At 42.8% G+C, this 12,415-nt stretch overlaps 1 protein-coding gene across 1 annotated transcript in view; it reads left to right on the top strand.

Annotated features, from left to right (window-relative positions):
• Positions 1 to 1,658: 1,658 nt before the first annotated feature.
• The window catches only part of psme4b (proteasome activator subunit 4b), a gene marked incomplete at both ends in the record, with an annotated part of 38,500 nt that continues 27,743 nt past the window's right edge, over positions 1,659 to 12,415 (top strand). Inside the window, 13 exons of the mRNA XM_080517802.1 lie at positions 1,659 to 1,834; positions 2,254 to 2,394; positions 4,997 to 5,113; positions 6,539 to 6,583; positions 6,769 to 6,918; positions 7,666 to 7,729; positions 8,085 to 8,159; positions 8,280 to 8,402; positions 8,976 to 9,068; positions 9,274 to 9,452; positions 10,565 to 10,651; positions 11,589 to 11,775; positions 12,163 to 12,252. Coding sequence (XP_080373928.1) covers positions 1,659 to 1,834; positions 2,254 to 2,394; positions 4,997 to 5,113; positions 6,539 to 6,583; positions 6,769 to 6,918; positions 7,666 to 7,729; positions 8,085 to 8,159; positions 8,280 to 8,402; positions 8,976 to 9,068; positions 9,274 to 9,452; positions 10,565 to 10,651; positions 11,589 to 11,775; positions 12,163 to 12,252 — 1,527 coding nt within the window. The remainder of the gene's footprint in view (positions 1,835 to 2,253; positions 2,395 to 4,996; positions 5,114 to 6,538; positions 6,584 to 6,768; positions 6,919 to 7,665; positions 7,730 to 8,084; positions 8,160 to 8,279; positions 8,403 to 8,975; positions 9,069 to 9,273; positions 9,453 to 10,564; positions 10,652 to 11,588; positions 11,776 to 12,162; positions 12,253 to 12,415) is intronic.

The raw sequence follows: 12,415 nt of genomic DNA, 5'->3' as shown, positions 1-12,415 counted from the left end.
AATCTCACAGATGTGTGGGGGACATGGATGCATGCAGATACAAGTGCCTGGTCCCATACAAACACACAAAATCCCAACTATTTCAAAATACCTAGAAACATCACAGGCGAGAACTATTCGGGACCGGGACCATGTTCCATCCTGGAAGTAGGTCAGTGGTGGAGACAGTGAAAACAGGTGTTGTCACAGGAAAAGCCCAAAAGTAATGACATCTGAGGTGAAATAAAAGGTAAAGACTTGAGCGAGAATACTTGGAAAAGTCTTGCGTGACACTATTGGACTGATATGCTGTGTAGAAGGCACAGTGTGTTCTGGGATCTGTCTCAAAGTCCAGAGACTCTGTCTTTCACTGTGTTTATAGAGAGGAAATAGTTTTAAAGAGGGCACTCGCATCACTGTCTCAGAAAGGTGAAACTGATTGAAGGTTGCTGGGGCTATCAGGGAACCACAAAAGAAACAAAATGACCTCTAAGGAGATTGTTGCAAGGTAGAAACAGGGTACTTTATGCAGTCAGGCAGCTTAAGAAAGGCTCAGACAGAGGTTCAACAATTGCTCCATTTCTCAGTAACCAGCGAACTCAAAGAGCTTTTGCATTATATTCTAAGCCTTCACCGCCAGCACAACCAGACAATGTCCTGCAATTGCCACACCGCTCTTAGCATGGAGTGGTGAGAGACTTACATGAGCTTAAGGTTAAAGGATTTACATTGGACGGTGGAGAGTAAAGTGAGACTGGAAAAGATCGGGGACAGACTTGTTATAAGTAAGAGTTGGTGAAACATGGACAGCACATGTTGTTAAGGACTGCCCTTTAGTTATTTATTGGCACATGTCTGTAAACACACATGTAAATGTGACATGCAGACAGGATTTTAATAGATAGATAGATAGATAGATAGATAGATAGATAGATAGATAGATAGATAGATAGATAGATAGATAGATAGATAGATAGATAGATAGATAGATAGATAGATAGATAGATAGATAGATAGATAGATAGATAGATAGATAGATAGATAGATAGATAGATGCTGATTCACAGCCAGAGTCCTCCAGGAGAGGAGCATTAATCCATTTATCAGATCATCCCAAATAGTCAGCAGATTAGTTTCCCTCACGCCTGGAGTTTGTCGCACAACTGACATATTTATCCATACCATTCACACCCCTATTATTATTTTTTCTTCTTCTTCAGCATTAAAGCTGCAGTGTTATTATAGCCAGTGATGCTGATACATAACAGTTGTGCTATGGGCATTGCAGTATTTTGCAGGAGCCTTCAGGCAGCCCATTTTCACCTGTCATTCCTGGAGTGCGTCACGGTTGGCGCGCGGACCTCGAGACCCCTTCAGCCTGCGCGCAGCCTGCGCTCCGTCGGCCCGAGGCGCAAACTGCGAGAGGTGACGCAGCGAGGTCAGAGCGGAACCGGCCTTCCTCTGCGCGCAGGGCTTTGCTCAGCTCAATTAGCGTGACATACTTTCCCTCCTATGATCGCCTGCCTTCCGCTCGGCGGCTGTACGCAGAGGATTATGCCCGCTAACTTCGACAGCACACTGCACAGCGCGTCGTGGACAAAGAGCAACGGCCTTCCTTGCGCTTTTTACGCACGGACACAGCAGAAAAGTGCCAGTGGAGTATGCCTGCGGACGGAGACATGGCTGCGTTTGTCCCCCAGAAGGAGATCGTATACAACGGCCTGCTCCCTTACTCCGAGCGGTTGGACCAGGAGGCCACGGAGCTGTTGGCGGAAATCAAAGGGAATCTGTGCAGAGCTGTGCTCCTCCGAGAGCTGTGGCCCGGAGTCGCTTTCTGGTGCAGAAAACTTTTCTCGTAAGTGTTGAATGAAGCCTGCCATCCAGGTATAAGATGCATGAAATGCATCCTTGCAGCAGATTAGTATCTTTTCAGTATCCATTTGGGAATAACAGCTTCTAAAGTATTATAAAGTTATTATCTATCATATTAACATTGTGAAATCTGAAGCAAACGGTATCAAAAATATACAGTAACTCCATCATCATCCAAACAAATAGGGGTTTGAAGTTCAGTGCAGAAATAATGTTATTCACCTGTGTGCCACCGTTTAACTTACATTAATGTTATACTTAAAATCAACTTGTCATCACCTCCGATTCAGTAAGATTAGTGAAGATTTCCCATTGAGGCAGTGGGTCACTCAAGCTGTGTATTTATAATGATGTGGGTCAGCCGCAGGAAGACGCTCACTGACTGTCACCTCTCTCCTGCAGGTTTCTCAAGCTCTATGGCCGCAGGTTCAGCAAAGAAGACCACATTCTCTTCATCAAGCTGCTCTATGAGTTGGTCACGTTGCCAAACCTGGAGCCGCACATGATGCAGAGCTATGCCAGACTCCTCATTCAGCTTCTGAAGTGGGTGTGACACAAAAGAAACACGCACACATGCTCAAGGTGTAATATATATACTGTAGCTGTTCAAGGTTATGATGCTCGACGTAGGAATGGCGCTTGGCAAATTAGAACTCTTCACATTAATCTGAGAAGACAGCTGGGGTCTTATTACGGTTCCTCCTGGTGGACCCTTGGGCAGACCCAGAGCATTGTTGAAAGGATTACATATCTGGAAGTGCGCAGGATCCCCCAGGAGGAGCTGGAAGAGTTGGCTGGGGACGAGTTTCACTGGTGAAACACAACACAAAGACTTAGATTCACAGTAACAGGGTAATAAGAAGGAGCGACCGGCCCAGCATGAGTGTTTCTTGCCCTTTTGCTCTGTATAATGAGATCAGCCTGCTTGGTAAACCTGAGCATGGTACAAGTGGCACAATGATGTCAAATCGCATGACTTGTTAAAGTGGATGTTATTTTTAAACTTCCCCTCTGTTGTCTGGATAAAGCCTTTTGTATAAAACGTGCAGAATTGAGTGAGACAAGATATACATTAGAGTTACAGAGGTCATGCTCATAAAGAAGATCACTCCATGACGAGAGCATTTTGATCACCAGTTCAAAACAGCAGCACAGTTAGAAATAAAACAATTGACAGAAGAAAATGAAATTGAAATAGACTTTTTGTTAAAAGAGTCACATTTTGTTAGAATACTGATACTAGTTTTACATTAAAAAAAAATATAGCAATAACTACTATTTAAAGGCTACAATGAGCTCATGCACCAGGATCAGTCTGACATTTTAAAATATGTTTAGCTCTGGATTTATAAGATTCCACCTCTTTCCATTGGATTTCTCTAATATATCTTTTCTTCATGCACGATGGAGTGGGTAAAATACTCGGAGCTTCACTTGATAGTGTTTAAATATACAAACGACAATCTAAATGTATATTTTCTTGTAAGAATTATTGCAGTAGCAGTCAGGGAGCCGCTTATTATTTCATCATTAGATAGGTTGGTCCGCGTCATGGTCCAGGGTCCGGCCCTCATGCAGGGAGTCACAGGATAAATCTCACAGCTCATGAGACGATTAATGAGCAAGCGTTGCTGCTTTTTGTGGTTAATACACTGGAAAATTGTAGCTCATTGAGTCTCAAATGGGCATTTCAATAAATTCTATAAAGATATTTCATTCTGATAATAAAACTAAACATCTTTCTATCTGACATTTACCACATTTGAAATGTATTGGAAGAATACAAATTGCACAGAAAATACACACACACGCACACGCACACACACACACACGCACACACGCACGCACGCACGCACGCACGCACGCACGCACGCACGCACGCACGCACGCACGCACGCACACACGCACACACGCACACACACACACACACACACACACACACACACACACACACACACACACACACACACACACACACTTGTGAAGCATGTTGATTCGGTAGCACATTCATCATTCTTTAAGCCTTGACCCATTTTGTCTCTCAGATCAGATCCATCACTCTTCCAACAACAATGGGGTGTTCTCCAAGATGGTCACATTCATCACTTCCTATTTGTCTCCATGATGTTTCCACAGTTTTCGGATCTCTCACCAAACCACATCGTAATGTGGATGTAATTTGTCTTGAGTGCTTTCCATGAGATGTAAGGAGAAAGATCTGTGCAAACCGTGGGGTTGTGCCAAGTCGCACAGCCAAGAGGGGAGACGGATTTGATGAAAACACTCAACATCAAGCGTGGGGTCTCCATAGATTTCCTCTTTCCTTTGCATTTCACCGTCCTTTTCCCCAATTGTCTCCTCTCTCTTTCATTTTTCAAACGTCCCCAGTGAGATTCTGTTCCAAAACTGTTAGATGGATGAGAGAGGAGGAGACGAGAGGAATCTGAGGTGGTGGAAATTGTTTGTATTCTCCAGTGCAGGGCTGCTGAACCTCTCTGTGAGGTTTAATCCCATAAAATTTGTGATTTTTACAAAGGCAGGGTTGTGAAGGTTCTCGGGAGGATTTGATAAAACCTGCTCCATTTAAAGCTTATGAAGTGCTTGTCAGTGAGACACCTTTCACTGTGCAGCCTGAAAGTTGAGTGCATCATTTGAAGAACCACAAATCATGGAAAAGGCACTGTCATGGCGTGCTTCGCTTGCAGAAAGCCAAACTTGTCTGGTTTTAGATCCGAGACCTGATTCTTTTCTTTTTTCTCAATGGAATGCCTTATAGGCAGGCTGCATTGACAATCTGTTTCTCCAGCTGAGTCACCACCTACAAATTACTAATGTCTGCAGCTGTCAGTCCAGTTCGGCTTTATTGAATACGAGGAGTTATGGCATTGTGTTTGCAGACATGTCGGTAAGTTGGCAGCCGTCATGTTGAGAGCAGCCTGCGAGGGAGTGACTCATTTTCCCACTATTACAGACTCTTTCAGACATCCCGCAGTTTCTCACCTCAGTATAACATTATTACCACCAGGGGGTCTTCAAAGGGCAGAACATCTAAGAACTTGCCTGAAGTCCTGCAGAAGCTCTACACACTGGCCATGTAGCTGATAACCTTTCTTTTTTTTTTTTTTTTTTTTTTTTTTTTTTATAGGAAGAAGGAGCTGCTGTCGAGGGATGACCTGCAGTTGCCGTGGCGACCGCTCTATGACTTGTATGAGAGAGTTACCTACTCTAAAACGGAGCACCTCGGACTCATCTGGTTCCCCAAGTATGTGGTTTAACTTTTCCATACAGCTTTAGTTATACCAAACACAACGTCATTCCCATAAGTCGTTTATCGGTAAAGGCTGTATAAGAAAAAGGATTCTTAATCTCATTTTTGGATCCTACCTCGGCAAAATGCTTTGCATCACTGAAAGGGAATAAAATATATCTGTATCTTACAGCTATTTCAACAACACACAAGACAAAAAACACAAAATATGTGTATTTTAAAGGTTTATTACTGGGTGAGGGTGAAACTCAAATATTTCACAACTTATGCAGTCCAATGCCAAATAGCAATTTATTGTTCAAATTGTGTTTTCTATGTTGTCATTCTAATTTGTTTTTTTATATTCAGTATTTTCTAAAATGTGTGTTTGAATAAATATAATAATAAATCCACCTCTACATATCAATTTTTTTATTATGATAGTTTTTCTCAAAACATTTCTAACATATCATCAGCCCCCCCCCCCCCCCCCCAAAGTTTTCAACCTTCTTTAATATTAAACATTAGCTTGATACCTGTCCCTTATGACGAGCAATAAAACCATCAATGACAGGAAACTCTTATCCAAGTTCTGGGATTCACCTATCAGTACCTGCAGGGCTCTCGGCAGATCCTTTACAGGCCTTGCACTGGACCACGTCTTGGCAAGGATCAGGAACTATCCAGGCAACTGTTTCTGACATGATTATCTGGAACAAACAGGATATTATATCAGCTTTCAAGGGTTTGGCAGGTTTGTTACTTTGAGTTAAGCCAGGCAAGCTTGTTTTCCAGTTGGCTACTTGTCCAACTGCTGCATTCACTTTATCAAATCAAATTGAAATTAAATCAAGCTTTATTGTCATTAAGCTGCGCTTACAACTGCAGTGCGGGCAGAATGAGGCCGTGTTTCTCCCTGGGTTCCTATAAAAATGATAGTTAAGAAGATGTACAGAAGAGATACTTGGCACTGACTGTAACATGATACATAATAAATAAGATAAGTAACAGGTGAGGATAGGTCAACAGTTATTCAGCGGTCCTTTAATACTTCGGAACGGTCTTCAAAGAGCTTCTGGAGAGGGTGTGAGGGATTGCTGACGACGTCCAGTGTCCTGATACTGCAGCGTTCAGGGCAGGAAAACTCAGATTGACCTCTCAGCTCCCATAACTACCGCCAGCAGGGTGATTCTGTCTTACCTGTCATGAGAGAAAGCAATATTCAGATGCATCTCTCCATTGGCTGTCGTTGGTGTCTTGCATTGAGGTGATGATGCACCAAATAGACCTAAAAGTCCCATTCATCCATCCATCCATCCATCCATCCATCCATCCATCCATCCATCCATCCATCCATCCATCCATCCATGGACCTCCCAGAATAGGAGATGCCAACTCACGCTCTCATGCACCTCCTCTCCTTTCCTTGCTCGTTTGCAGCGCCGTGGACCATATTCTGAAGGCTTTGATCAAAAGCTGCAGACTGTAAGTCTCATCCTCTGTGATCATGTCATTTCTGTAGCAGATAATGTGTTGCTTTGATCTTGAGTTGAGCTGTGTACCAGAGATCAGCGTGTGTATTTGTGTCTTCAGCTGTCTTCGCTTGTCTGCATCTGTTTGTGTTCATGTCTATCTGTGCTCTGTGCGCATGCACGTGGGTTGTTTCTCAGGTATTTCCCGGCATCTACCACCAAAGAGATGCTAGCTGAGTGGCGCCCCCTCTTGTGTGTTTTTGACGTGGCCATGCAAAAGGCCATCAGCAATATGGAGCTGTTTCTGCCCACCATCATGCCCCCAGAGGAACACGGCCAGAGCTTTCGGTAAGTGGGCCAACTTGAATGGCTGTGTTTAGAAATAATGGAGGGCGCCAAGTGTAGTTTGTCAGAGCCAGAGCTTGCAACAAAGGTTTAGAAAGTTTACCAAAAGCACTGGGGTCTGCCAGCAGAAATACAGTAGATAAGATATGTGGCAGTGTTGTGAAGTCTACTTTTTAACCTGTTAGGAAATCCTGATATTTGTATGAAGTGATTCAGTTGTATCCTGTAAAGTTCATTCAAAACAAAGAGCCTCTGAAGTCCCTGAAACACATTTGATGGCTTCTCATGCATTTGCACCTCTGTACCTGTGACCTTCAGCAAATTTTGCTTTTACATCAGCAGCCAGGCTTCCCCTCCCTTTGTATTGCTAATGTGTTGCGATCTTCAGATATATTTGCTCCTCTGTCTCTGTAGTTTTTATGGTTGCCTTCCAGCAACTGAGGCTCTTTGCAGCTTTCAGTGCATTCTTTAGCATATTCACTCCCTTGCAAGCTATTTGTCTGGATTTATTTTTGGATTCATAAGCACTTTTTGCACAGTTTCCACAATAAATCACCTTTAATGCTCTATTTTTCCATTTCAGTTTTGTTCAGTTCTTTCCACAAAATACAGGGAAAGTAGAGAGTTCATATTTTGGAGTATCGGAGATAGATGAGGGGAGCATCAGGTGTATGTGTGTGCGCATCTATACAAGTGAATGTAATGGCCGTTTTTCTTTTTTCTTTTTTCTTTTTTTTCCTCTGATTTCAGGTTGTGGTTTGAGGAATTAATGAGTCTTTGGATGTCAGTGCAAAATCAGCCAAGTTGGGAAGGGGTGAGACACACATAAACACTCACAGCGTTTCAGCTCAATGTTTTAGGCCCATTGGTTTTGATCAGAAATTAAATTTTGATCTTTTTCTGAAAATGGATCATTTCACATGACACACTTTATAGCCCGCCCTCACAGCAGTGAGGATTTTCGGTTTCCACACGGCACGCCGATAAGATTTTCCATTCATACAACCTTTTTCAACCAGACGTCTGGCCCACAGCAAGCTGGCTGTGCACACTTCATCTTTTTTTGCTGTTATTATGAGTGACTATATTTAATTCCTGGTCTGACAAACTTCACTGCAGGGGAAGCTCTTTGTATTCACAGCGATTGTTTGCTCTATCGTGTCTCGCAGTACCTAGTGAACCTGTTTGCTCGCCTTGCCAACGATAACATCGGCTACGTGGACTGGACCCCTTATATTCCCACAGTGAGTCATTTCCTGCATCATGCGGACATACAAATACATCTGTTAAGGTATTTTACTGGGCACTGCCAGAGTGTGTAAAGTAACAAGGAAATACTCTGTTTTGTGTGCGTCTGTGTGTAGATCTTCACCAAGATCCTGCGAAGTCTGAACCTTCCAGTTGGGGTCAGTCAGATGGTGTCACCACGGTATCTTACCAACTCCTATGACATCGGACACTTGGTGCTGTGGATTACTGCACTTCTGGTACACACAAATCAATATTCTTTTCCACTCCAACATATATAGAAAGAAGCCAGAAAATGTAATATAATTGGTTCCTTCTCATAGTTTTAATCTACTTCTACTGAGATTATTGTTTATTCTGAACATGACCGTTGAAAAATCTGACAAAGTATTTTGAGGTCATTGTGTCACTGACCTATGAAAATTTTTTATAAAATAGCTAAAGTTGAAGCATTGGAAACGTGTGTAAAATAAAAAGGATTTTCCACAGTAACTATGACAAAAACAGACTTGTGAATACTTGTTGATATGGAGGCGTTCTTTCTGAGTTTTGCAAGATTTGCAATGAAAATATACATGAGGTCACACTGACTTTGATTCTTGATCTTTGGTCAACCAATTAAAAATTTTTTTTTTTTCAGAATTTCATTAAAGTTATTGGAGTTATCCTGAAGGTTTTGCAGCATTAACAATGAAACAGATGAAATGAAAATGGAAAACCGCCTCACAATGGCTGTCACATTGCCGTGGCATGCAAAATATTTATATTCCATTGTAGCTACTCAATTACCTCGATGATTTGTATTTCTGTAGGGTGGACCAGGAAACCCGGGGCAAAAAGAGCTGACCTGCCTCTTCAACAGCATCGCCTCCTTTTACCACCCCTCCAATCATGGCCGCTGGCAGGTAAGTCTCTTCTTCTCCTTCGCACATGCTGAGAATAAGTTGTGACTAAATCTTCAGCCGCTTGCTGTCGTACCACTTTGATTTATGGCCTGTCATTCTGGAGTTGGCTGCCTCTATTTGCAGCAACAGCAAAGCAATAAGTGCAGCAGAAATGAACAATAGCACAGGCCCGTTCACGCCACCCTGTGTGAATGTGCGCCTGCAGTCTCGACTGATGAGGCTGCTTCAGCGACTCCCGGCGAGCGTCGTGCGCCGCGTGCACCGGGAGCGACACGGCGCGCCGAGCTGGATCACGCTGGTCCCCGAGTGTCAAAGGCTGACTGACGCAGACATACAGGAGTTCACCCGCAGCCTCACTGGAGCTGCCCTGCTGGCCATGTTTAGGTACTGCATGCTGTGATAGCAAATTTTTTTTTTCTTTGAAGCTTTTTCTATGAATACAAATCTTTTATTATTGCAAGGAATAAAATGCATGTCTAGTCATGTGTCTACATGAATATATACATAAAACAAACATTGGATAGCAGCAGTTGGATCTCTCTAATAACAATATTCTGCCAACACAACATAGCAAAGCAACAAAAGATCATTTAAAAGCAAGACGACACAACTAATTTGTAAGGAATCAATTTGTCGTAAGGTAAAGACATTACATTGTAATAGAATAAACAAATAAGTTATAGTAAGTGAAAAGAAATGTTACATATCAGTGATAATTTTGGTGACTGTTGTAGTTGTTAAGTAAGACCATTCTTTAAAAAGATGACATTTCAAAGCAACGGCAGTGTGAACCGACCTAATGTGGGAAGGCCGCTAATAATTCTTTTTTACTCATGTAGAAATAGAAACCATAGGTGTCACTGTGGGTGTAGGTGTGAGCATGCTGTTGCATCGCCTGAGCCAATTAGTGGTCCTGTTAGCCGACGTTTAATGGCCAGAATTTCTCCAGACTTCTCCATCCTCAGAGCCAGAACTCAAGTTCACAAATAGAGTGTGAATGTGTGTTTGGTTTTCCACCTTCCAGCCATCACTTTTATCTTAACAATAATGTCTATTTTCGAGCAAATATTACAGTAACCAAAACCCTCAAAATGCAGAAACCACCAAGTTAGTGTTTCTCCCTCAAAGTTTGAAGAAAATTAAAAACAAAAACTGCGCTGTGTAAGTAGCTTTTGACATTTGAGATGCATACGGGTATGATTCAAACACAACTGAGGTGACTCAGAGTCACAAGTCACTAATTCAACGCTTGCTGGCTTATAACCAAGTAAACATCCGTCTGAATTATTGCCATTAAGTTACCTAACTGCTGTGACTCATTTGAGAGTGCGGTCACTGCACAGACTTGGCTTCAGCACGGAGGCCTCCGTCATGATGAGCCTAATCTGGACAAAGACGGGTCATACCAGATTAGCCGTCTAAGAGTGTTGTTGTTGTGGTTGACACTGTGCTGCATGTCGCTGTGTGATCACTTGCCCTCTCCTGGTGATTTCCAGTAAAACCGGCTCCACAGATGCAGCCTACGCGCTTCAGAACCTTGCCCTCCTCACACCAGAGCTCGCCATACCACCCGTACTGGAGAAGTAAGTCTTTGAAATGATGCGACAGTCTTTTCGGTCAACACATAAATACACGGGAGTGACCATTATTAATTTCTTACCAATTTTCACACTACACCAGATTTAACCATATCTATTCTCTGTCGAGTTTGTATTTTCCACTTGTGCCTGGAGGTGCATCAAGCGCCCACAGGGAGAACATTCAAACCTGACAATGAAAGGCCCCGAGCCTTTAAAAACATGGTACGATATCTGAAAATGAAATACATGAGCTACTAAAATTCTACTTGCAAATCAATAAACAATGTAAATATTCGGACATCTGAAAAATGGATTACCCTATTATTTTCACATGGAAATCTATGATTAATAGTCGGTTCTGAAATATTAGCCAAATTTCATATGTGAAGCTATGAGAACAGAAAATAAAAGGAACAAATGTTCAGATGTAGTCCACATCTATTTCTCAGATGATCTGTAGAAATGACTGCTTTTGCTGCTCTTTCCTTGTACTCCACATTCGAAATGTCTCACATTGGTTTGTGGTTGATTGTGGATGTTTTGAAGGTGTCGAGCATCCACTTGATGCAGCTTTGATTTTTCCTTTTGTTGGAGGAAACACTCTTAGATTCTCGACATTTGAGCCGGAATGTGACAGCAAAGCCTCCTCAAAGTGCTGCCTATCCGAGATGACTCCTCGCAATTTAGAAACACTCAGTGTGTATCTTGGCTGTGTACGCAGTTGTTTCTCGGAGAAAAAGTTTGGGTTCTGATGCAAAGGCGTAGCAATAAGCACTACAACCTCTGTGATATCAGTTCCCTCCATGAACCGCATGAGTGCTGCAGATGTTGACAGTTTTGTTGAGCCACCAGACTTAAATACTTAAACAACAGTTGTTCTGAGAACAAACACGTCCCATCTCGTTTTATTATTTACTGTCACATGTCTTATGTATCACAGGACCTATGCAGCGATGGAGACTCTGACTGAACCGCACACGCTCACCGCCACCCTCACTTGCATGATTGGCATGGCCCGCAGCCTGGTTTCCCCTAACAACCATTACCCAGAGGGCCGTGCGCACGTGCTCCCTCTGCTTATGGGTGCTCTGCCGGGGGTGGACCCCAACGACTTCAGCAAGTGCATGGTAAGTAATGGAAAGTAATGGATGTGTTGATGAGTAATGAAGAGGAATTGCTTGACAAGTAGACAATACGGCCCTTGGTGATTAAATTCCCTTCTTGTATACTCCGGTCTATCCTATTAATAATCCCAGAAAGGGGAATGAACATCTCAGTTTGGAGAACTTGCAATTAATGTGTCTCAGTCTTTAGTTTCTGTCTGAACTGTAAAATGGATCGAGCACTTGGTCTTGTGCGCTCATTATAGCGAGGTTATCTTGATCCATCACACCTGAATAAATGAAACCATTTGAGAAAGTTATGCCGCTGACATCTGGTAAGTTTCTGAGCTCGGAGAGCCGTGATCACGTCAGACCATGTAAATGGAGCCGTGCTCTGATCTCTCCGTCCAGATAACGTTCCAGTTCATCACCACGTTCACCACTCTGGTGCCTTTAGTGGATTGTTCGTCTGCTCCTTCTCAACACGCCGATCTCACAGAGGTACGCAGACACACAAACGCACCGTGGAGTCACACAGAAGATGAACTACACATTTCATAGCAGCACACGTCCACACAATAGTGAGCTGTATTCAGTTGTTCAACAGTTCATCAAACCACGATTTCAGATTTTATATTTATTTATTCTGTAAGATCTGAAAATA

This window comes from Blennius ocellaris (genome assembly GCF_963422515.1).
Source record: "Blennius ocellaris genome assembly, chromosome: 21".
In the NCBI taxonomy this organism is placed as follows: Eukaryota; Metazoa; Chordata; class Actinopteri; order Blenniiformes; family Blenniidae; genus Blennius; species Blennius ocellaris.
The sequence above is the reverse complement of the archived record's forward strand: the minus strand, read 5'-3'. Positions and strand labels throughout refer to the sequence as shown.